At 38.9% G+C, this 25,713-nt stretch overlaps 1 protein-coding gene across 1 annotated transcript in view; it reads left to right on the forward strand.

Moving 5' to 3' along the window:
* Window positions 1–2,131: 2,131 nt before the first annotated feature.
* Window positions 2,132–25,713, forward strand: part of KCNB2 (potassium voltage-gated channel subfamily B member 2) — a 164,137-nt gene continuing 140,555 nt past the window's right edge. The window contains exon 1 of the mRNA XM_058813790.1: window positions 2,132–2,710. Within this exon, the coding sequence (XP_058669773.1) occupies window positions 2,132–2,710 (579 nt within the window). The remainder of the gene's footprint in view (window positions 2,711–25,713) is intronic.

Genomic DNA, 25,713 nt, shown 5'->3' on the forward strand with positions numbered 1-25,713 from the left:
ACACAAAAGAAAGGGATATATATTATGCAAACCTACTGATGCCAGGGCTTCGATTTTAATAGGATATTTGTCTTTGAAAGTGAAGTTATCAGATAACCATTTTTCTCAATGAAGGTAAATGTTACAGTCTTAAACCCTTATGTAATTAGGCACACAAGTGCTCTGGGTTTCACTGGGAGATGAGGAGGGATCTTCACAATGCAGTGCTGGAGGCTGAATGGGAAGATATTTGGCAGAATATTTGGACCCTTAGAGTTTTGAAGTTCAGCTTGACAGTGAAATTGGAACTAAAATTGTGGTGTTCTGGGATGTTGCCATGGTTTAGCAATTTTGTGATTATGCACAAAACAAAACAAAGAAGTAAATCTTTAGATGTAAGTATTTTCCTCATAAGTAATTTTCCTCTTTTCTGACGTTTTTGGAAATGACAGTCATACCTGGGCTGTAGTTGACTGCGTCTTATTTTATCTATTGGTGGAGGAACTTTTAAAGTTTAGCTATAATGAAGTTTAGCAATTTTGATTTTATACCAGCAACATAGTCAATACCATCATGGGCATGTCAGAGGACACACTGGAATTATTCTTTGTTTTTCCTGATACTTCTAGTAAAGGGTTATTCTAAATCCTCACTGCTCTGGTGTGGATCTGGTCTGTGTGACCTTCTAATTCTCTTTCAAATTTCTACCTTTTCTCATGATGAGTTTGTACCTATTTGTTCTTGTGCCAACTGGTACTTCAGTACAAACAGTTCAAACCCCTCCCAGGTGTTCACTCCTGCTGTATTTATAAGCAGAAATCCCTCCCAGCACAACTTTCATGCTTTACTCTGCAAAGACGATCAAATTCTTGTACACTTCAAATTCTTTTATTTGCTAGACTTATTTCACTTCAAGCAAAACAAAACACGCAAATAAAAACAAAAACAAAAACAAAAACAACCCACCAGACTGTTGAATTGTTGATTTGCTGAGAACAGGAGGAGGAGATGTCAATTCTGGGAATTACTGAGGACTTTCCAAGTTTGAAACAGAAGCCTTGTCTAAGCATTCTTTGGCCATGATACTACTGCTAGGTGAATATTTAAGCACTGTGTCTGACAGCTGGCAGCAGTAGGGCTGGTGGGTGGGTTTCCTTCCTGATTGATTCTGGTATTCTACATTTAGTGACAAGCAGCTGCACCTCAGAGTTCTCTGAAGCACTGGGCACAGTGAGTGAGGATGCACTTGTGGATTATTGAAACTGAGGTCACTGATTGCTGTCATGCAGTCGTGTCTGCAGCAATGTAACAGGTGAACAGTGGGGCAGGGAAGAGCCTTGCAGAGGATCCAGAGAACTGTATGCACAGCCCTTGCCTGTATAGCATGTACTACTGGTCAGTTGGCCACAAAAGACTTAGGATTCTTCTCACTCATTTGTAAAGAAAAAAGTGCTGTGTGGTGGTAAAAAATACGACTTCTCAGGATGGCATTTGAATTGTTTGGTAAATAACATTTACCCATGAAATAATACAGATTGATTTGAATTGGAACAAGGAGGGAAGCAGCTTGGTGTGGAGATTTTGATATACTGTGATTGTTTTATTCTGTTTCAGTCTCCCAAATTTGAATTTTTTCAATAAAAAGTAGACTAGCCTGTGTCTTTACTTATAGATATTCCTATAATCTTTCCCCTTGCACACCTCACACACTGAAAGATAAGTAGTCAGATTAAGCTAACACAGCTGCATCAGAAACTGATTCTTAAAAAAAAAAGAGAAAAAAATCCAAGTCATTTTTACAAATTGTAGCAGTTGATTTTCACAAATACAGGAATTCCAGTGAGTTTTTCCTTTGCTTAAGCATAGTGCTTTTAGCTGTTCCAGCTGTTCCAGTGCTTCTGGATATTACCGCAAAGAGTATCACTATAAAGAGGGTCAAATTAAAATCATTAAATTTTCATCTGCATATGAAAGTATTGAAAGAGAGGGGGAGAGATTGGGGGATGCATTGTACCTGGCAATATTTTAATTTTTTGTCTTTTTTAGCTTCAGGAATGGAGGTGTCTGTCTGAAGAGGATTCTGCCCAAATATTCCTAGTCCCCAAGCTCATTTTCCTACAGACTCTGGTGTTACAACTTCATCTTTTTCAGAATGGCTGAGAAAGCTCCACCAGGAATCACCAAAAAGTCTTCAAGGTCCACCCTTTCTCTGCCTCCGGAGCCAGTGGAGATCATCAGGAGCAAAGCCTGCTCGCGGAGAGTTAAAATAAATGTTGGTGGACTCAACCATGAAGTGCTGTGGAGGACTTTGGACAGACTTCCAAGGACACGATTGGGAAAGCTCAGAGACTGCAATACCCATGAATCTCTGCTAGAAGTATGTGATGACTATAATCTGAATGAAAATGAGTATTTTTTTGATCGACACCCAGGGGCTTTCACTTCCATTTTGAATTTCTACAGGACAGGGAAACTACATATGATGGAAGAAATGTGTGCTCTCTCTTTTGGCCAGGAGCTTGATTACTGGGGGATTGATGAAATATATTTAGAATCTTGCTGTCAGGCAAGATACCATCAAAAGAAAGAGCAAATGAATGAGGAACTGAGGAGGGAGGCAGAGACATTGAGAGAGAGAGAAGGGGAAGAGTTTGATAATACCTGCTGCCCAGAGAAAAGGAAGAAGCTTTGGGACTTGCTTGAGAAACCCAACTCATCTGTTGCAGCAAAGGTAGGATAAACAATAGGCTTAATACAAAGATAGTAGAAAATGGTTTCATGACCCATGCATTTGACTTGTAGGAATCAACAACATCTGTTAAAATGTTTAGAGAAAAGAAGAATCTAAAAATCTACATATCATGTAGTGAAAACACCCAAATCTTTCCTAAACCCACTGAAATCAGCAGAAGGAGCCCTGTTGAGTTCAGTTGTTTTTAGGCAGCTACTGTACTGTACTGTACTTTGCTTTTGCTGCATGTGATGAGAAACATCTGTGTGATTCTTAATAGACTCCATATGAAACACTTCAATGAAATGCAGACAGAGTACATTATCTACTTATTTGTTAGAAAAGTATTTGGTTATGACAAACATCCGTTTCAGTGTTGCTTGTCCCATTCCAGGCACTGCATATGTGCTGTGTCAGTGTTTGGTGGGTTGTGCTGGATAAGCTATCAAAGAATCATCATCTGGTCTGGCATGGTTTTATTATGGCATGTTTTCTCTTATACTCCATTTCTGCAATCAAGAATTAGAGTGTTTTGTAAAAAAATACTAAAATAATAATATATATATATATATGCATGCATATTTATGTGTATGCAGGTATATGTATATAAACAAGTATGTGTTCTATACATGTATACACACACAAATATAGATGTGTAAAGTTTATATATATTTAGTCAGAAGTGAGAACAAATTCGGGTGAATCCTGGGTCCAGTTCTGCTGTCTCCAAACAGGGAAGTTGGCTGAAGTTTCACTGATACAACGGAAAAGTTTACCCTGGTTGTGGAAATGGGACAGCACACACAGATATTGGTACTGGTATTTAAAAGAAAGATTTTCTTCCATCTTGAGGAACTTAGTGATTCTGTTTGTGGTGTGATGCACTAATTAATGTGAGGTAAATTTTGGAAGCTCAGCTCCAGTTTGAATGACTCTAAAATGTTTGATGTTTAGATGTTCATGTTAAGCTTAACTGTGGCTTTATTTTCTTCTGTTGTTGTTTGTTATTGGGTGCAATGCTCTGGGACCAAGGTAAGTATTAAAATAGAATGCTGCAATTGACAAAAAAATGAGAATTCTGGCAAAGATTTTTCTTGCAATAGTAACTCTGATTATTCAGGTACAATACACATTTTTTTTTAATTTTCATTTTTCTTGTGAGCTGCCTAACTTTTTAAGCAAGGAACTTACTTTATTAAAAAAAATCTTGTGGCAGAATTTAAGGTTCATAAGTGGAATAAAAGCTTATAGGAGAAAAATGAATGTATTCAGAATATTTTAGAAAACTACATGAATAAATTTATTCAGAATATTTTAGAAAACTACATGAATACATTTTCTGCTTCCAAGATACATATTCTGGGCCATATGTTCCTCTCCAGGAGAAAGAGCAGAGGGGAAGCAGATGGGTGTAAGTTTTGCCAAACAGGGTTCGGGGAGGCCGTGTTACGCACCGTGATCCCCTGGTGCAAGCTAACATCCATCAGCCCCCGCCAGCAGTTCTGTGACACAGCTCCTGCACTGCCTGCAGGGCTCAGGGCCAGCTTCTCAGTCCTGCACACCTTGAATGTCACCAGTGTGTTCCATGAGGGACGTCTCCTCCTGGATGCGGGCAGGAGGAAATCCTGTCTGAGCCACGCTGCTGAACACGCTGCGCGCGACCTGCGGGATCACCCGGCCACGGACAGCGCCCCAGAGACATCCAGCAGGCAGATCTGTGTGTGAAATGTTTCCTCTTTCATATAACCAAGGCAGTTGTCTCTAAGGCTTGAGACATATGCTTAATTGGTGTTTTCCTAAGACTGGGTGGGAGTCTACACAGCAAGATGAAGCAGATGAATAAAACAAAAGTAATATACTGATTTTTACATTCTTTGCCTGTGACTTGTTTTCATTCATTTGCATGTTGAATAAATGCAGAAATATAGGATGGTTAAACTTGCATGAGTGCCTGCCATTCATCAACTGTTCTTATGACTTACACAGTGCCCCATCATGCATTTGCTAAAAGAAGTTAGGCTGACCCTCAGCTTTTAAGAAAATCCCCCTTTGGTCACTCCGAGCAGATTTCTCCTCAGATTTTGCAGATAGATGTGGCTGTTTCTTCAATTTCCCCAGATGTCTAAATAATTATTTTTTAACTTTTTATTTCCTTTTCCCCTCATGCTCTAATTTGATTCAATGTTATAGATCTTTCTTGCTACGGGGAGTTTCACATTGCACTTGTACACATGTAATGATTTTCATTATTTCAATTGCCTCTTGTCTAAGTTAATGCCATTTGATGTGGTTTCTGTGGTTCTGGTAGCTAGAAGTCACCATAATTCATGCAGTCACTTTCTCTATCTAGTCACCTTCAGTCTGTAAATACATATATGAACCAAAATCATTGTCAGATATGCCCATGGCAGCTCAGACAGCTATAGAAACTTGGCTGAATGACATAAAGGAGAGCAAAGCCCATCACAACACATTTTACCTTAGTAAAATAAAACAAGATATGGTGGAATCAGTTGAATGCATTTTGAAACAGACTGCTTTAGGATCACTGGCAAGATTTTGTCTGAAGTGTTTAGATAACATCTCTTTTAGATTTTTCATTTTTGTGTTTGGTCAAATACGTTTCTAGTTTGTCCTGAGACAAGAGGCACAAACATCTTATTTACTCTGTAGGAATAGAAAGGATGGTGGGATTTTGACAGCAGCAAGTTGGGAAGCAAGTGAGGAAATACTACCATAAGCCTCAAATTCAAATATCAGCTGCCTTTTGAAGAAATTAAACCATATGAATGTGCATAAATATCCTATAGGTTCTTGTTCAGTCATTTAAATCCTGTGTGGCATCCAAGCAGTTGACAGGAACAGCTTGCTTTTTAATCCCTTTCACATCAAAGATTAGAAATGTGAGATAAATACTTGGATGTGGTTTTGATATGTGACTGTGTCTTGCCACTTCTTGATTCTGCTAAGAACCCTTCTAGGTCTGATCCAAAGCTTACTGAATTAAGAGGGAGTCCTGCTTTGGATTAGGCATCTCAGGACAAATCCTGCTCCTTTCGAGGTCAGTGAAGGTTTGCCACTGCCTTCACTTACAGCAAGGTGAGACAGAGCAAGGTGACAGTGAATGAGCAGCATGTATTTTACAGGGCATGCCACAATAAATAGGAGAAAGCAAGAACAATGTGTGGCAAGAAATTAAGACTATGTTTAGCTAGTAAAAAAGAGAATATTATAGGTCAAGTACTGTAGCACAGTACAGACACAACTTTTTGATTTTTTTCTATTTAGTAAATGCATATGTGCACCTCATCTCAGTCACTAATTACCATATTAGAGGCACAGCTATTCTTGCTTTGTCCTCATCCCAGGAGTTCAGTAAACAGTTGTGAATTCAGTAGACATTTCAGCTGAGGAAAATAGGATTTGCCTCCATTTTCCAGTGCTCTCATTCATAAGCTTTTTAAGTAGGATTAAGATAAAGATGTGCAGAAGTCCAGCCATTTCAGACATGTACAGTGCTATGGAATGAGAAGCAGTGCTGGAATTTATGAAGGACAGGAATTTTGCATATTTTACATCCCAGAGAAGTCGCAAAGCCTGGTCCCCAAACCACAGAGTTTTGTATGTGTCTGGCATTCTTAGGTCCAGAATAACATCTGAGTTTTAGACCAGGCATTTATTTATACTTATTGCGTAACCAGTAGTTTGTGAAAACTGTCCTTTAAAAAAAATATTTTACTTATGCTATCAGCCATCATGTAGTCTTTTATTTGCAGCTGCTGGACCTATAACAGTCTCCTTAGTGCAGCAGCAGCTCTGACCAACCTGTCAGTAGTGTAAAACTCCTCAACAGATTCCAGAATGAGCACTGACTTCATCCAGATGTGAACTTAGTGCAGCTGGATTGCATCAGTGTTTATGGTCAGCACCTTGTGGAACTGGCATTTTAGGAGAGCACCTATGTGAGCCAATGTCAGCTGTGTCTGAGGTACATTGTTTTGTGCAGTGCTCCCAAAATCAAAGGAGCCTTACTTTGGAATGAGTGTGAATCAAATGAACCCATACATTTAGTATGTCTTTCAAAGTGTTAATGCACAAGCTCTTCCTTTCATTCTTGCTTAGTGGGTCCAACAGCCTGATTATTTTCTCTTGTTTTTAATACTGATGAAGCTCTTTTGGGCTAAATCCTAAACATCTAGTCAAGATGTTTTACTGTAAACATAGAGTGAATGAAACAAGAAAAAAGTGGAATATCCAGGAGTAACGAAGACCCTATGTCTGCCTAAAGATATCTGATAGTGACTTATCACCTTTCATCTACAAGAATATTTTAATTACCTTACAGTAACATTATCAACAATTATCACTCAGATTTTCCAATTTGTGTTTTATATTCCATGTTTCCTCTTTGAATACAACTAGGATGTTATTGATTGTGATTGATTCTACACTTCTTTCTTATGCAAGTTATTTTTTCTCATATGAATATTTGCATCAAACTCAATGTGACTACTAACTGATCAAGTACAAAAGGTAGTACAAAGTAATTTAAAAAATTATTATTCAGTCACATTCTGTCCTTGAATTTTTGCATAACCCCTGTTGATGTACATACATAGAAGGGGAAAACATTGGGCTTTGTGTTTCTGCAGAATGGGGTTTGCTTTATTTAAACTGAAACCTGATAGGGTTGAAAATGTTCTCTGTTAATTCTGCTTGTTTCACTGGATGGCTGATTTTTCCTTATTTTATTGATTTCTGTTTTTCTTTGGGTTAGTTTTCAGAGGATTTTTTATTTTGGTTTGTGTTACAAATTGTAACATGAGTATTACTTCTTTGTAAAAAGCACACTAATTTATCAGCTAACCTAGTGGATTGTGGATTACAGAAGGTATAATTATCCCAAGCCTGACTGGAAATTGTGAAGACTTTGTGTGCAGTATTGAGTAACTAATCCCTTTTGTGAACAAAGGGGAAAAAAAAAGCAGGAGCGCACAGGAGGAGATTTAGGCTACCAATATTTATTTAGCATTATTTACAAGTGCATTTTGGCTGGGCTTGCCACAGTGACTTGCCAAGAGAAGCAGGACACCTATTTTACATTAGAGGCCTGATTATTACTTTCCACAGTCTTATGTATAATTCACACTTACTCTCATGCCTATTCTTTATAAAGCAGCTTAAAAGTGGTCTTAGAGTGAGTGGAAATTAGCAGAGTCACTATGCATGACCAGAACAGAGCAGAGTGTCATACAGGACACTTCATTTTTCCTTTGCAAGTCCTCAGAAATTGGATTGTCACAGTGTTCATTCAGGGGTAAACCCTAATTAATGGTATGCTACTGGTTCCTTTTGGGTTGAAGGTAAACCATATACACTCAAAGTACTTTAGAAAAACTTAGCTTATTGGTATGTTATGATATACCTCAGGGCAGGATATTAATTGGGGAAAAGTGTTCTTTTCTGGCTGGTATGTGGCTTGAACTTCTGTCTGACCTCTGGTTTAAACTTATTTTTGGGAGCAGTCCTGTCACAAACTTCTATTCAAATGGACTACCAGGAATAATATAATTTGCATTGTCACTCCCAATACTTTATAGAAATTTGACCGCTGAAAATAAGTTACAGTAAAGCACAGAGAATGGTCACTGGTAATAAATAGGTGTCTTCATTTCACAATTGCTTCTTCCAAGGAGACTCATTACCACACTTTGCTTTTAAGGTGAAGTTATTTCTTGTGCCAAACGATAAAGTCAGTCAATGTGACTGTAAGATAAGGAGATTATATTGGATCCTCGTCATTCATATTTAATAACTCAAGTGTTTTAATGTCTTGAAAGATAAGGGAATTTATTGCTTTTTCAATAGATATTATATCAAGGAACAAAGAAGACTGACAGTAGTTAATTGATTTTGTTTGAAGAACTTACATATGCTCACTGCTGAGCTGGTCATTAAAAGATTATTTGCCTTCTATTTAGTTCTTGTATGAAGTATCATGTAACCCATGATTCAGCATTTTTGGTCAGTTTAAGGTGTCATGGGAATACAGCTACCATCTGATCTGTCTTGCTTCAGAGGTGTTCAGTACCTCAGTTACATACAGGTTCCCTTCAGCCCTGAGATTTTATCAGTGGTGTGCAAACTTATTAAAAAACTTACCCAAAACTGCTATTGGAATGAGTAAAATGTCCTTTGAACCCCATTGCTTATTATTGGCACCTAATTCTCAGTAAAAGAGATGCTGAAATTGTGGAAGCAGTGCCAAGGGCAAAGATGCAGTGACTCATTTTATAACAGTCCATCACTGGCATCAAGCACTGGCACCAGGGAATATCCCCATTCCCTGTATGAACAAAGGGATGAGAGCTGTACTTTTGTAGCTGTGATAAGGGGCTTCCCTGACTCTGGTTTTATGGATACATTAAGGAAAATCAAAGGGGATTCATGATGAGTCTTGTTAAAGGGAGGGGAAAAAGGCAAGAATAATTATTTTAAAAATTGGGGAAACCCATTTTTTTATTTGGTAATGTCTAACTGATAATGTTTTGCAAAACAAAGTTTTACAGTAATGAAGAGAATATGCCTGCACTTGTGACGCCATTCACAGAATCACACAGTAGCTCTTGCACAGAGAAACCTACTAGAATTTGGAATATATGATATTACAGTGATTTACCAGCAGGTACCATCTGCATGAGAGCAGCTATCCTTTGCCATAATGGATAGAAAGCATTTATTCCAATTTACCCCAGCACCTTGCATCCCTAATTTAGGAGAGCAAATTAACATAATTTAATTTAGGAGAGTAATTTAACTACAACAACAACTTCTTTTACCACTGATCATATCCCTTTTTTATGCTGTTATCTATTGAGTGTAGAGTAGCATCAATGGTATATATCTTTTAAAATATGTCCTGGAGTATTTCTGGTTAGGAGGGTGATGCTTTGGGCATTACAGCATGCCCCTCACAAAATCAGAGGCATCTCATGAGCTGGATTTTCAGCTGTGACTTGTCACTTAAGCTGGGTAATGCCTGAGGGGGCAGACCAGGCTGTTTTGCCTTTCCCTTCACCCAGAGGCAGATCATATGTCCTAAAAATGTTGCATTTCCGTTCCATGTTTTTATAAGCAGCTGCCAGTGTATTGTCTTCTCTCATGTAAGATATTTGGAAGGAATCAGATGTCAGGGAGATACAGTAATGAATTAAATGATGAAACATTATCCAGGCAAAATCCATGGGACACAAAGGGCTGCATCTTATTGTCTGGATAAACAGGCTCTGTCTGGCTTTTGCAGAGCTGAGAGGCAAAACAAATCCATATGATCCCCTGCAAACTGGCCTTTGTTTGGCTCTCCGATTTTGTTGCAAGATGCAGAACAACAAAAAGTTGCTCCCAAGTGACTGGGAAGCCAAACAGACTGTTGCATGTTATTTATTTCAGAAAAAAAACCCATGGTATTTAGCATGACATATGGCAGACTCATGAGTTTTCTATTTGATGAAGATATGTGAATATTTGACACATAGCACTGAAAACCAGGTCCTTTGAGGGAATATTGAAAACAAGCAAGTGGCGCTGGCACAGCTGTTTCAAAATGATTTGGAGATTAAAACAGGATCCCAGTACAGTCCTTATGTGAAGCCTCCACAGTCTGCTCTTAATATGCCTTGGTCGTTCTCTTTTTGGGAAAGCATGATAAAAGGCCAGGGTTTCAGGTGGGATGAGTGAATTTGATTTACACTGGGTGGGACTCAGAAAACAGTTCTACATTTTAAGTAATTTCATAAACATGCAGTATCCTTTCCACATGAGTGTTGCAGCATTATAGGTGAGCCAATACCTGTACTCACATACCATACCTGAGACAGCTCTTCTGGTGTTTTTGAGCAGCCATGGGAGGGGGCAAATTATCTTTGAAAAACATGCTTACTCTGGTACTGTAACCATTAATTCTAAATATTACCAACTAGCCTTTATTTCCAAAATAAATGTTTGGATTTATTGGAGTTTATCTTACACATACACTATATATAAGTGTATACAACACTGACAGCTGAGCCATTTAAAAAAATTGCTCACAATATTGCACATCAAGAAGATATATGAGATGGCTGAAGCTATCAGAGCAGTAGTTTTCTTTCAGTATTTAAGTACCTACAAACTGCCTGAATCATATTTGCTGAATTTTCAGATCATCATGTAGCTACTTGTAATAAATATTCATACAGGATTTCTTCTAAAATGCAGGGAAAGACAGGAGCCATGGGATGCAAACCTGCAATCTGAGGAAGCTTTTATCTGAATGAAAAGGTGAACTCCTGAGTTTAGTCTTACCTGACCTCTGATGCTCAAGCTCATTCCTCACTGAGAAACTTTTATGCCTGCTACTTGTGGAAATGATGTTTTGCTCCGCTAAGCTTCTGCCTAAAAACTGGTGCTTCACCAAACTAATGAAAAATCTTCTGGGGTTTTCTAAGCTATTCTGTCCTCGTCTCTAAAAGATAAGAATGAAAAGTCCAAAAAGAGCTGTTCTTCACAAAAAAGCTCATAAAGGGGGAGCTTTCCTTTCCAAGGCAGCAATGAGTCTCACTGCAGGATTCTGGGGCACATTTGTTAGCCAGAGTTCACTGTCTTCAATCATCCATCATTTAGTCCCTCTTGATGCAACCACAAGGGTCAGACATTGCTAAAAGCTCCAGTACAGGAGCACAGCTCCAGCGCAGGGCAGAGCTGTCCCAAGGACAAGCGAGTGGCAGTGACAGTTTCAGGTACCACTGGCCCCTTGCAGAATGCCCCACTGCAAGGGATTGCTGCTGGCTGGCATGCTTTGGCACAGTTAATCTTGCTGTGATTTCATGTATTCCTGGGGATGGTATTTTTGGCTAACTCCTGAGATGGTTCAGTTTTTCCTACTCCTTCAGTCAGTTGGATTTCTGTGACAGACAGAAATGACATCAAGCTTTGTTGTTACAAACTCACGTTCACACAGTGTTTCCCAAGCACTATAGCCTCCTTTTGGATTGCTTGCTGAAGGATCCCTGGATGACCCGTCTGTTCTGTTTTACTGAAGTATCCACCAGTGTGTTTGACTTTGGGGGAGGTTTTTCTGGAGAACAATGGGTATTGCTAAAATAAAGTAGGTAAGGCTGTTCTTTTGAAGACTGATAAATGTGTTACAGGCTTATTCTGAGAAAAATTGGGAACGCATTTCCATTTCTGTTACTTTCATAAAGCTTTTGTATTTTCGTCTGTCATTTTTAAAAAAAATTAATATAAATTCTTTTGTGGAGTTAAATACTATTTGAAAAAAACTGTTCCAAAAGTATCTTGGCCTGTGGTCTATACATGTGTCCATACAGTTTCATTTTGTGAGATGATAGCACAGAAAAATTTGGTTAGTGCCCCTGAATTCAGTTGTAACACTAACATTGACTTCAAAATTCTTTAGGCTATGGCTACCTGCATTTAGCACAAAAAGCAAAATGTGTAATATGAAAAGAGTACATAGGATGAGGCCAGTCCTGTTTCACTGAACTCTATGACATTTTTTTAGAATTGAAACAGGATGGACACATTACTCAGGTCAATAATTCTGTGAACTTGATACTAATTTATTGTAATCTGCATTTTAGATTGATATATTCTCCTGCTTGATAGTGAGGTTGGTGTTCATGGATTTAATTCTAAACTACATATAACAAACTTACTCAAAATGCTGTAGGTGCTCCAGTAATAGTGAAATGGTGAATAATTCCTTTTAGCTTTTCAGTGCTTCTTCAGCACTGAAATTAGGAAGAATCAACACAGTTTGCTACATACGTATATGTGTAGTTTTGGATTAAATAAGTAAGTTGAAGAGGAGGTCTTTTAATTAGAGTAGCTAGAGATGAGAGCTCTTGGACTGAAAAATAATTTGCTTGATGAGTGTATTACAGAGGGAGTAGATGAGGGCTAGATGTGCTCTTTAGGAAGCATTCTTAGTACGTGTCAACACAGAATGGTGGGACAAGTCTTATTACAATATTGTGTAACTGATGTTAGCAATGTCTGTACGAAGAATAAGGTCTTCTGAAATACTCCTCTTTTCTGAAAGCAAATTCATTTCTTTTGATGATGATGAGATGCTTTGATGATGAGAGCTGCTATGTCTGACTCACAGGTGTCCCCTCTCAGTCTGATTTCTGTTGTTAATTGAAAACAAATTTTTTCGTTTAGGCGGGTATGAAATTGAAAGGAAAAACCTAATCTTAGAAATATCCATTATTGCACTGAATCTCTGATAACATGTCTGAAGCATTTCAGCAATAATGATTCATATTAATGTAACTTCAGCATTTCTAACTCCAGCATAAGTTTCCTCTCTAACTGGATTTAAAAACAGGATTTCCAGCCCTTACCTAAGCCCATGTTCCTGAGAAGGAGGCTGTGTGTGACAGAGGTGGTTAAGTGAGTGCAGTTATTGGGAGGGTTTTTTTGCTTTCATGGAGGCATCCTCCCCCAGGGCCTTACTGGAAGGCAGGAGGCAGCTGGAAAGGGCACAGGGCAGGCACAGATGTCTCCTCCTTGTGCAGCCAAGCTGAAAGCCAGCATGGGAGCAGCAGGAGAACCTGGGTTCCTGTGAGCAGGAGGCACAACTGCAAGCTCTGTGGTGCCTTTGCCCCCTCCATTTTTAAAATGGAAGATGGGAAGAAAACCTTCAAAAGCTCTGAACGTTTTCTCATATTCCAATTGTGTGAAAAGGAATATTATCCCTTGGGAACTAGGCGGAACTCAAGAGTGTTCCTGAGAGCAGGAAGAGCTTGGACATGTGCCATCATGGATCCTTGTGGCAGATCAGTTTGCTGCAGGAGCACACATGGAAATCCTTCCTTGTTCCAGCCATGTGATGATGGTGGAGGAACAGTTCTTCAGTGCTATGCCATAGACAAACAGCGCCTCTGGGCACAGAAATGGTGCTGAACCTGCCTAGAGTTGACATAAGTAAAATGCAAAAGAGGAACAGAGGTTTTCAATTGGATTTCCCCTTTTTCCCTTCCCATCGGTCCAAAACTAAATTTTTCTTTTCTCTATTGTAAATGCATGAAGGAGTCAATCAGAAGTCAAGCCAGTCTTTCTTTTTTTCTTTAGGTCTAAACAAAAGAATCTTGCAACATTTTTACATTTTTAAAATATTTATTTATGTTTATTTTTTAATATCACCATAACTATTGCTTTAAAACATCTTTGGAATGAAACCTCCCCTCCAGAGGGATGTTCATCTAAGTCACCTGAGATCTCTGTGTTTATAGAAGAAGGGCAACCAACCATTGACTGATGTGCACCAATTTAACACTGATCTAGCGTGTAAGAAAAAAAAAAAGATACATTTTTCTGTGGATAAAAAATGCTGATAAATTTATTTAATGATGTCAAATACTTTGGCATTCATTTTTTGGTAAGTTTTCACAGCTAAGGTAGATTCTAGACTTAAGGGTGCTATTTTGAAACACAGTTTTTAAAGGACATTTACTCAAAAAAAAATGGGAGCAGGATAATAGATCAAAATAAACATAAAAAACACAGAGCCAGGTTGTGTCTGAACAGCAAAAGCAGTCTGTCCTTCCCCTTCCACACAAGATCTGTAGTCCCAGTTGTGCAAGTGCACTCGGGTTCTTCTGCACAGTATTGTGTGTCTCCATATTGTTCTTTGACCGTAGGAAACCCTCAAGGCCACCAGGCTTGGTGAGGATGAGAGCTCAGGCTCTGCACTGCAGCTGGTGCTGCATGGAGCCTCACCAGCAAACAGCCCTGGGCAAGTGGGGGGCTCTGCACAAGGGCTTGCTCTGGGGCAGCTGGGCTGCAGCCTGTTTTGGGGACAGGCTGCCTTGGGGACAGAGCAGGGTGTCAGAGCTCTGCCTGGCTTGTCATGTGCCAAAGGCAGGAAATGTGTGTCAGGAGCAAGATGCATGTTAGCTGGAATAAGTAAGCAATTTAGATCATTAAACTGCACCTTGTATAAGTGACCTAATGTCAGCTGTACAGCTGGCATTTCTTCGTATGGTAAGGATGCAAAACAAAGGAAAAAGAAAATAAATAGGCAATCCAAGTCATCAGGTAATTTCTCTAAGGCTAGAAAAGATCATCCGAAAAGAAGACTAAGGACAGGGTAGGGAATAGGAGAAATATAATCAGCAAGTATCTATATGTATTGAAATCCCAATGCCTAATAGGGTTTTTATTCCTAAAATCCATCACATTATTATTCCTTTCTTTTTAAAAATTCTTAGCACGTTATCTCAAATAACTTTTGTTTTTATTGTCAGACCTTTCAGTCATAGGCAGTGGCCATGCAAAGGGTCTCCAGTTTGCCATGTCTTAATTCACAGCAAGGAACTTCAGAGTAGTGACAGCCATCTCCTGAGAGAGGAGGTCTGATGACTAGCCTGCTTGTGAGTGAGATTATTCCTTCTGTGAAAGCAAAGCAGTGTTTTCTCCAGCTGTGTAGGTCAGAATTTTAAAGTAAGCTGGGGACAGCTGTTCCTGCCTGTTTACTGACAGCTTCTCTGTGTGTCCTGGGCATATGCATTCAAAAATCACTGTGCAAAGGTGCTGAGCTCAGTCACAACAGCATGTCACCACACCAGCCCAAAACCAAGACACCCCAGGGACGGGTATACACTGTGCCTGAGAATATTCTCATCTTTTTTGTTGTGTAAATCAATCCTAGTAAAGATTTAGTGCCACAAGCTTACCTCTGGGGTGAAAAGACATCAATTAAAGAAAGCATGAGCATTTTGTTGTATGTGAGGAGCAAAGTTAATGAGCCTTGCTTACAAATTAAATGCAGACAAGTAGATGTGTGTTCTTATCTGTCCCTACTGTCATTGTTTTACTACTGAGTTCCTTGTAATATTGAAGTGATTTGAGATTTACAATCGTTTGACAGAGTAGGGAAGCCCTGTGGTACAATTGTGGACCTGAGGTTCACTGCATGTGCTTTAAGGTCCCACAAAAAATTTCTGACAAAGTGGGAAGCTGGATCCAGATCTTTCACCTGGAACATCTTTTATTTATGTGGAAATTTGGTCTAGAATATTTTAGACTTAGAACAGGCAGAGTTTATCCTCTCATACCATTCGTAATTAAATAATGTTCTCATTTAATAATGCTGGCAGTGATTTGAAAGCTTACAAGTCTAAGAGACTCAACTGCCTTGTTTCTATTTCTTTTAATAGAAAATAAGCTATTTTAGCCAATATATTGTGGGTGTGTCTGTGTAATGGTGTACATGTCAGTTGGTCCCAGAGCCTTTTGACATGCTTAGTTCAGTGCTATAGTTTAGAAGAAAATTTATAAATTACTTTATGCTTATAGAATTTAACTAGTACTTATTATAGTAACCATTTGCCTTTGATCAGGTTTCTACAGTGTAGCTTGAAAAGTGAATTAATATTTAATTTCAGTCAATAAAAAAGACTTTGTGGGTGGAAAACCAAAAATAAATGCTAAGAGCTGAGATAAAAGTGTAAGAAAGTCTTCAAAGGCATCCAGATTTTGCTTTAGATATTTATCCATAGTCATTGATTCTTAATTCCATCCTGGTCTTTTGGCTTTGGTAAGCAAATATTAAATATCTCCTCTGAGATGCTGCAATCTGCCTACACTTCCAGTACACTTCAGACAGCAAGAGTTTATAATGGGTACAGGCAGCTTCCTCCAGATTCTGAAATGGCAGGGCAAAAGTTACTAAATTAATTCCAGCTGCTCTAGCCCGGACTGGAAGCCTGGTTGTTGGATCACCCTTTGGTGCTACTTTCATAGTAATTCTTGGTTGGGAGGCAAAAGTTATTAACTTGCATGCAGGGCCATGCTGACAGCTTCAATGTTGCTGTGCATTGTGGAGGGACCAGCACACTGAGTGATGCTTGATTCCTCCAGGAAGTTGCATCCATGGAGTTCTGATCTTCCAAATTTTTTGTTCATCATATTGTAAAGGAGAAGAAACAGAGTTTATTGCAAGAGGACAAGGAGGGACAAAGGCTGTTGTGTATTCACTCAAGACAGCAGTTTTGGCTTTCAGTAAATAACTTGCTGGACCTGTCCTGCAGCTGCTGTCTGGATGGAGACATTGAGGTCAGAATTCATTTCCATTACTCTCAAGCTGCACCAGCCAATAGAGAAAATCTGTGTGCAATCCCACAGACCTCACAGGCTGAGCAAGTGATGAGCAGGAGAGGGAAAACCTGGGTGCAGCAAATGGCATCCAGCAGGGACATGGTTCCAGTGGCTGGTGCCACTGGAGCACTGCAGCTGGGCTGCCAAAGGGTTCCAGAGTGCCTGGAATTTTCTTACACAACATGTGTAAAACTTCTGTGAATTAACTTTTTTTCATTTTTTTCCTTACCTGGTTCCAATTTCTGACTCTTGTACAGCTCAGAAAATGTCTGAACTGGGCATTCTGAAGAACAGAATTGATGTGGGAGGTAAACTTCAGTAAAGTCTTCACTTTACATTGCACTTAGTTATTGCTCAGTGTCACAAAAAAGTTAACTGAAGACATCATGAAAATTTTTTACAAAAAAAAATTAAGGAAAATATATCATGTGAAAAAGCACACAAAATCCAGGTGATCATCCACTTGAGAGAAAGTAAAAAAAAATTATCACTTAAATAAAAATAGGAAAAATGTCAGTAAAAACCCCAGTGCTAGCAAAGTCCTAATTAAGCCAAATATGTAAAAACAGACAAATCAGTATATATTAAGGTGCTATGTAAACCATGTAGGTTTAAAAAAAAAAGGCAAAAGAAGTGAAATGCCTGGTTTTATTTGAGGATGTCAGCCAAGTAAGTGTTTCAGAGCCTTGATGGAGAGAAATCCTGTAATATAAAAGTACAAAGTATGTAGGAATGACAGAGGAAATTTGCCACTGGAGTAAAGTTCCCATACTTCAGGAGTGAAGAGCTCACACTATCAGGAAGAACCCGCAATCTGTGACCTAAACAGAGAGGATGAAAACTCACAGCTCTTCTATCTGCTGCACCATCTGGGTCTGGACAGGGATTGTGAAAAGGTGAAGGGAACCAAAAGACCGCAAGTGCAAAAAACACACAATAAAGAGAAGATGTTTAGACCTTATGAGATATTCCCTTTTGTACTCTCACTGGCACTGGGTGTTTCCTGGCATTGGGTGCTTCAAGATGTGTGTTGCTGTTGCTGTGCCCTAGCATGGACAATTTCAGCTATGAGAAAGCTCATGTTCCTCTTTCACATCACCACCACTGCATTGTGCTGGGAGTTTTTTGAGTGAGAGAACACTGCATTTTGTGTATTTGAAGGTCAAATGGCCCCTTAGCTGAGGTTTGTGTTTGCCTGTTTCTGGTAAACAGGGCTATTTCAGTTGCTTGAGTTTATTTAGTGAGTCTGTGTGTCCTTGTGCTGCTCATACCCACAGAGCTGATCAAACAAGGTGCGACTGTAGGGGCTTCTCGAAACTCTGCAGCCTGAAGGGAAACTAGCTGCCCTGCCCAACTCTGAGGTGAAGCTGATTAGCAGGAATGTAGTTATGAAAAGGCACTCAAGGGAAATGACAGGAAAAATGGAACATATGTCCCTCCCTGGCTCTGCCCAGTGACAAAGCGCAGCTGGAATCTGTGTCCAGCACTGCAGAAGGTGATGCTGCACTGCTCCTGCACAGATGGTTACCATCTCCTCTGCATTGTCGGAGCCACAAAAGATAATGTTGTTTTTCTTCAGGAAAGCCAGGTTTTGATCTTTTGAGTCTGCTCCGTTTTCAGGGCTTTGGGATTTTTTGTGTTTTGTTGTCTTGGGCTTTTATTGTGGCTTGAAAGCATTTAACTACTAGTCTTTCTCAAGGCCATAAAATGCTGGCATTGAGAAATAAAAGAAAATGTTTTTTTTTCTTTTGAGTGCTAGTGTGAATCATTGACAAATAGCAAAGAAATGAGCCTTCATTAATCATAGTCCTTGTGCAAAGGAAATATTAAACAGGTGTGTGTTAGGGAGTGTCTTATGGCAGGTCTGCTTTCAGACAAGGCTGATGTGGGAACCTTCTTTGTTGCACTGTGCAGTAGTGCTCTTTCTGTCATACAGATGCTCATGTTATTAGGGGTTAGCTGAACACCAAGGCTCCTTTGGAAGGCAATTACTCCTTTGCTTCCACCCCTGCAGTTTCTCAGATAGATGGATACAGTCTGACAGCCATAGAGAACAAGTTGAAGCCTGGAGAGAACATGACAGTCCAGTAATTTCCCCCCTCACTCCCTGTAACTAGAGGTACCCCTCACCACTTTCAAAATCATTTCATCAATAAAATTTGTAATTTTTTGTACTGTTCTTAGAATAGAATAAAACCTTTGAGTAAAAATAGGGGAACAGTTGAAATACTGTAAGGAGAGTTTATATTTTTCATATCTGAATTCTTGTCTTTCAGATTTTTGACACTGATTTAATAAAAGTTCTCTTTCAGAAGTCTAGAGATAATGAAATATGGTTAGAGAATTTCATATATACTGAGGGAAGCCAAGGCAGTATGTGATTAGGAAATCTGCTAAATAAAAATAATCTCAGTTGTTTGTCCTTTAGAATCAAATGTCTTTGGCACAAATCTTAGTCTCTGTATAGAGATTTTTAGAAGGGTTAGTAAGGGAATATCTATTACACAGTAGACTTAAGGATTTTAGTATAATGAAACAAAAATCAAGGTATCAATCCAAAAAAGAAAAGAAATTGTTTTTCCTTTATTTTACAGCATTTAAGAAATGTCACTTGACACAATATGTGGTAGTTCGGTTTCTCTAACAATAGAAAATAAGAGGATCTGTGTGTGAGAAAATTATATGGGGCCTGGCTCTTTAGTCTAACAACTTGTGCAAATAAAAGAGGAATCAAAAGAGCATTTCAAGTGTCAGCAGTTCATGTGATGGGAGTGATCTCATACGCTGATATTCTGCACTCTTACAATGCCCAGAGACATTGTATAAAGCCAAAAATTAGATTTTACATACAATTTCTCCACACAAAAGAGCTATAGGAGGCATGAGACGTTTCCTACAGCAACACCAGAAGGAGAACAGCAGCACACTCTCGGTTCTGCAGCTGTTGGGTGGGTCAGGGTGACCTGCCCAGCACCCCGATCTGCTCCTCACGGGTGGCCCCCAGAGCCCCAGCCCAGGAGACAAGAGACAGCCCTGCCCTGTGTTCTCTTTCAGTCCAGCTTTCAAACTATAAGTGAATTCTGTCCTTTTATACATAAGTTTTTGTAAATATACATATATATATATATATATGTCTGTGTTTGTATGTATGTATATGTATATATTTAGATATAATACTTGTCGGCATTTTCCAGCACTTATCTTATGGAGAAGACAAAAACCACGAGCAATTCTTTCAGGCATGTTTTTGACATAAATCCCAAGGTGTCCCACTTTATCATATTTCTTCCATAAGTTCTTGGTAGCTGAACTCCTGTTACTCCAGTTTTTCAGTTGCTGCTGAAATGGAATTACGTATAGGGAATGTTTTTTCCAAGGTTCATTTTTTATTCACTTGCAAAAAATTGTAAAGAATTGAAGAGGAAGAGGAGAGCCATCTAAACTCACACTGAGGTGTTTTACAGTAATTGAGTTTTGCTTAGGGGTCAAAATAATTTAGGTGTTGACTTTGAGATATTCCACGCATTTTAGAAAAATTGACTTGGTTGGATTACTCTGCAACATTGCTAAATGTGAAGTCTGCAGCACTGAGATTGAATTCAGCCCTCCTTCACATCAGTAGCTGGAGTTCATCTGGCTCTCCAGACCCAGTCCTGCTGCAAGAGAGCTAAGGGTTCATCCCTTTTGCCCCCAGCACCCAAACCACAGGGCCTGGATCAGTAGTCTGGTTGTCTAAAGCTCTGTCACCTAGTCAGGAAAAACAGGGGCTCAGTGGGATTGACAGCAGCTTTAGGTAACATGTCTTTCTCCACTGACTATAGGAGAAATTCAAGTCCCAGGCAGGCACCTTCACTCAGCAGGATGGACCTTGGGCAGAGCACCTGCATGGGTAAAGTTCTGCAAAGTCATCTTTCAGTGCAGCATCACCAAATACATCTCTCAAAAGCTTAAAAGCAGCATGTCTGACTTCACCAGAGGGAGGAAGAAGGGAAGGCAAAACAGGTTTTGTTGTCCTGCTGCACATTTACTGCATTAGCTCTAACAACCTCTCAGTTTTCTGATCCCGTGAGGCAGCAATGTCAGCTTCTCACCTTCTCTACTGTTTGGATGGAAGCTGCAGCTTTTCCAGAATGCTGACTGGAAAGAGCTGGATTTGGCACAGAGCTTCAAGGGTTCTCTGCAAAGAACATCTTCAGTTTGTGCCTGAAAGAAATGGGAGTTCAGTTTGTCTCGGAAGATAAAGATCATCTAATGTGTGCTTAAGCACCCAGCAGTGAACAAATTGTGCTCCCCAGAAATGTATCCAGGTATTAGAATACAGCAAAAGCATTATTTATGCCTTGGTTTTTGGTGGTTTTTTTTTTTAATTTTTTTTTATTTTAAACTGTCCTTACCATCAGAAGAAAAGGTTTGCAGCTAGTCATAAAAAGTTCCTTCTCACGAGCTGCAGCATTGCACTGTTAAAGCAGTAAATGTGGTGACATACAAACAATATGTCACTTCTTAGAAACTATCATAGCTGACCTCCTTGAAACCACGACAATGAATATAAAAATTCATTATCACATTGTCTACAGAATTAATAAGGAATGCCTTGTTCTTTTCATCACATTATGTTACTTGTGTATTATATATAATATACATATTATTAATATGCTAAATTTTAAGAGATGACTTACAGTTAAGCATGTACCTAACTGCAATTAATCTCTTAAAATCTAGAATTTGACTAAAGTGATTGGTTTGGTGAAACAGACATGAGATACAGCAACTTTGTTGTGATCCAAACTTCCTTCTATTGATAATTTCATACAGATGTGATAGATTTTGTAATTCACCTGCCTTTAAGATAAAATTTCACTTTCCAAGAACTATCTAAAAACATGCTGAATTCTAATCAGGAAAATAGTACTGTTAAATGGTCCTCACAGGCAGAGAAATAGCAATAAATCAAAGAAGTTTTTACCATACCATGGAGAAAATTAAAGCAGAGTCAAAGATATTGTGGCAATGTCATTATGTATAAGTTATGCCTAAGGGACAAAATTCTAAAATTAATTTTCATATAGATATTAATGGCCTGTGGTAAGACTAGTGACCTTATGACTAGCCTGGCCATTTTTGCAGTGCTCTATTTCTATCACGAGTGTAGTATTTTATCTTTCTGTTTTGTAGTCAACTTAGGAAATGAATCTGCCCTACCCAGAGGTAGCTAGTAGGGTATTTTTATAGATCAAAGCATGTATTGGCAATGGAAATAGTAGTTTCTTCTCCTCAGTTACCACTCCAAAATTACATTGCAAGTACACCACATAAGCAGCACACCTACAGGCTGTTGTTGGTGATGATGGCTGTTCTCAAAGCTCCTTGTCACAGCTGATGCAGAACTTTAAATACTGAGGGTACGGAGAGGTTCTCCATCCCCTGAGGTGCCTGATTTTGTTTCAGTGACACAATCTGAAATTGAACTGGTTAATTGACTTTTGAGGGGTTCATTTTATTTTTTTCTGAGTATCTCATGAATGGTTGCTGCATTGTAGGGAAGGAAACAGAAAGTTTTTTCATCGGCCACCTGAGGGTTTGCTGACACGAATAATAAGGTAGTTCAGAGCATCCTGAAATACTGGTGGGATAGTCAGCAAATCACTTTTGACTGCTTCAAGCTGGAGCCAAATGTTTCATATTTACATCATATTCATCTGTGGAGAATTAATCTGGTACTCCAGAAGGGTGGAAACTGCCTAAGAATCTGTTACACTGGGTCCCAAACTGCCAGTACTGTGGATGTCACGCTTCCAGGAATAAAAGCATATGTGCTCATTTTTAATTCAGAGTCATATGTCTTCTGCTGTGAGAATAATTTGCTAGTCTGCATAAACTTTCCTATTGCTGTTTCTGTTGAGCAACATAGGGGCAGACAGTGCTCTATATTTTTCTCAATTGTATCCCATTGCGATAATTTTATTTTATTAGCTATGAGATGGTTTGGATCAGAGAGAGTCTCAGGATCTAACACTTGTTGTGTATTGAACTGACAGTGTAAGGCACATGAAAGAGAAGATTTCACTCTAGCTTGAAAACCCTCTCTTGCTGACATCTAACCTGAGGGGGGAAAAATACTGCGCTTAGGGAAACAACAGAATAGTAGATAGAGATCAAAGAACACCTGACAGAAGGAAGAAAGGCAATTGTTTTGACAGCTGAAAAATCCCAGAAATTACATCTTTTTCTAAATCTGGAAAAACCCAGAATTTACTACATGTTTCAAGTTGTCTGGCTCGTGGCTATTCTGACTAAATCAGGACTGGCCACTGAAATGAAGTGCATTGTTTTGACCATGCACAGTAAAAGACAGGTCAGGGAACTGAATCACTGAGTCAGAAATATACTCTTAGTTGAGGACTGAAATTCCCATTGTGGCCAAAACCAGTTGAGTTGGATTTTGACTTGGGCATAAATGGAGCCAGTTTGAATTCAAAATGCTAAATGGGAAGAAATGCTGACTTCTTGCCAAAGTTTTGTGCAAGAAAAACTAATTAGTCTTGCAGGGCTTGCCTGGTTAATTTTACTGAAAAGACATTATCAGGCTCATAGAAATGAACACACGTGTAGATGTGTACAAAAATGATGCACAACATTTGTTTGCCTACTTAGTTATTAGTTTAATGGGAAAAAACAAGCATCCACTGTATCTGGTCTACTCTGACTTTATATTGACTGAAAGAAATGGAGAAATTATATAGAATAAGGAGAAAGAAGGGCTTTACTAATCCAAAATTGGCTTCATAATGGAGTCCTGCTGTAATCTGGCTTTTAAATTAATGTTTTTTGTTTATATGCTCTCTGGGATAACAGTTGCTTTTGCATTTGTAAGATGTGAGCCAGCCTCTTGGGAATTTCTGAAAACTTCCTTACATCCTTTAAATATTCTTTTAAGAATTTAGCACAGATGTTTGAGTGAATGAAAAGAGCAAGCAGTTTTCATTAGGCTCATGACTTATCCTTAAGGCTGTTTAAGGGTCATCAACATGGATTTGTGTCACAGTTCAAACCACTTTGCTTATGATAGGTCTCAAAAATAGGATGTGAGGTTTACAAATAGACATATCAGGTGAGTGAGAAAGTTCTTTTATTTTTCAGGTTGTTTGGAAATGGACATCTGATAAAAATGGCAATATTTTGCATTTAATTTTAATATTTTGCATTGGTTTTTATATAAGGAGCTTACTGTAAGAGCTCAGTTCTGGAAAGATAGAGTGCAGTTGAGTGCAGTGAAGTGGAATCCAAGCAAAATAACACTGACACTAGGCTTGGATTATGTATTTACTTCCTTCCTCTCTGAATTTACAGCCTATCATAGAGAGAAGAGATAGTAAGCAATATCCTACAGTATGTGAAGCTGCCGTAAAAAGAGGGGTCTGAGAATTAGAACTAAAAATTGTCATTGCCTGGCAAATCCCCACAACTAATTTACTGAGAGCTGGTGTCACTTTCTGGGAGCTGCTGTTGCCTTCCCAATCTCCCTCCCTGCCCCCCAATACAGTTTTGCCAATGACTACAAATGCTCTGGGCTCTTAGCTTGCTTAAAAAAAAAAAACAAAAAAAAAAACAACATAGTGAAGCAAAATTTTTCAACAGAAACCCAAGAGAAAAAAAAAAAACCTATCAAGACTAGTTACACCCGGCAGTGTTTTGTTATCTGTGAATTAGCTGGCCTTCAGAAGGTCTGAGCAGCAGGAGCTGCAGCATGCAGTGTAAACTGGAGTGGTGGGGCTTGTCACCACAGTGTGTCCCTCAGCCCTGCAGTGACGTCTGATAAGCACAGTCACACGTCTGTGTCAGCTAATGCTATTACAAGGCTCCAGAGTGGTAAAACAGCAGGCTGCCAGATACATTAAGTACCCATATGGTATGCTTGCTTACCTGTCCTTCCTCTCCCCTCCACTTTTGCTTTCCAGCATCTATGCTTTAAAAGAGTTCATTAAAAAAATTATTCAAATGCTAAGGCCTGAATTTCCAGGGCTGTTGCATTTATTCAGAATAGTCCTCAGCCTTTCCGTGAGTATGCAGAGATTATAGATTTAAACTCCCACACCATTCCCAGGATAACGACATAAACTCAAAGCATAAGTGTGGACTATCTAATTTTAGTCAGGTGGCAGTAAATTTCCCTGCAGAAATGCAGCATGTGATCTTTCACTGAGGAGAAAACAAAACAACTAAATATACTGCTCACTGTAACCCCTTTGCTAAAGCAGAACATCACCTGCTCCTTAAAAAAGTTCTTATTTTCTTTAGCCTTAGTTTTTCTTCATGAGTATAAAATGGTTGTTATGGATTTTGCATAGAGAGCAAAGATATGTCCAAGCAGAAAGGGCTGAAAAAATTATTTCTTGTATTTTCCCCTTGTCTCAATCAATCCCAGTCACATATTGTGAAATGATACTTGGCAATGGTAAAGCATTGAATTTGCTACCACCTTAACATATGTGTTTATTTGTGTTAACTTTTCCTCACATGAGAATGGGCAACAACAGAGGATGGGAGTGCAAGAACAAGTATCAGGAAATCCTGCTGTAATCATCTTCTCAATTAAAAAAGAAGTGGCTGTCTAAAGCAAGACAGACACATTCGTATTTAGCAGAGCAAAATTTATCCCAGGTATATGAATGCAAGACTGTCAGGAATTATGGCTGATAAATATGTGTAACCTGTAGTGCCTGGGCTCAGTTTCTCTATGCTTTTAGCTTGTATCAGTTTCAAGGAATTTTAGAAGAACTGTATAACCAAAAGTCATATCCTGCTGTTTACATTCATATCTACACCATTGGCATCAGTGA

This window comes from Ammospiza caudacuta, chromosome 1 (genome assembly GCF_027887145.1).
Source record: "Ammospiza caudacuta isolate bAmmCau1 chromosome 1, bAmmCau1.pri, whole genome shotgun sequence".
NCBI classification, from domain to species: domain Eukaryota; kingdom Metazoa; phylum Chordata; class Aves; order Passeriformes; family Passerellidae; genus Ammospiza; species Ammospiza caudacuta.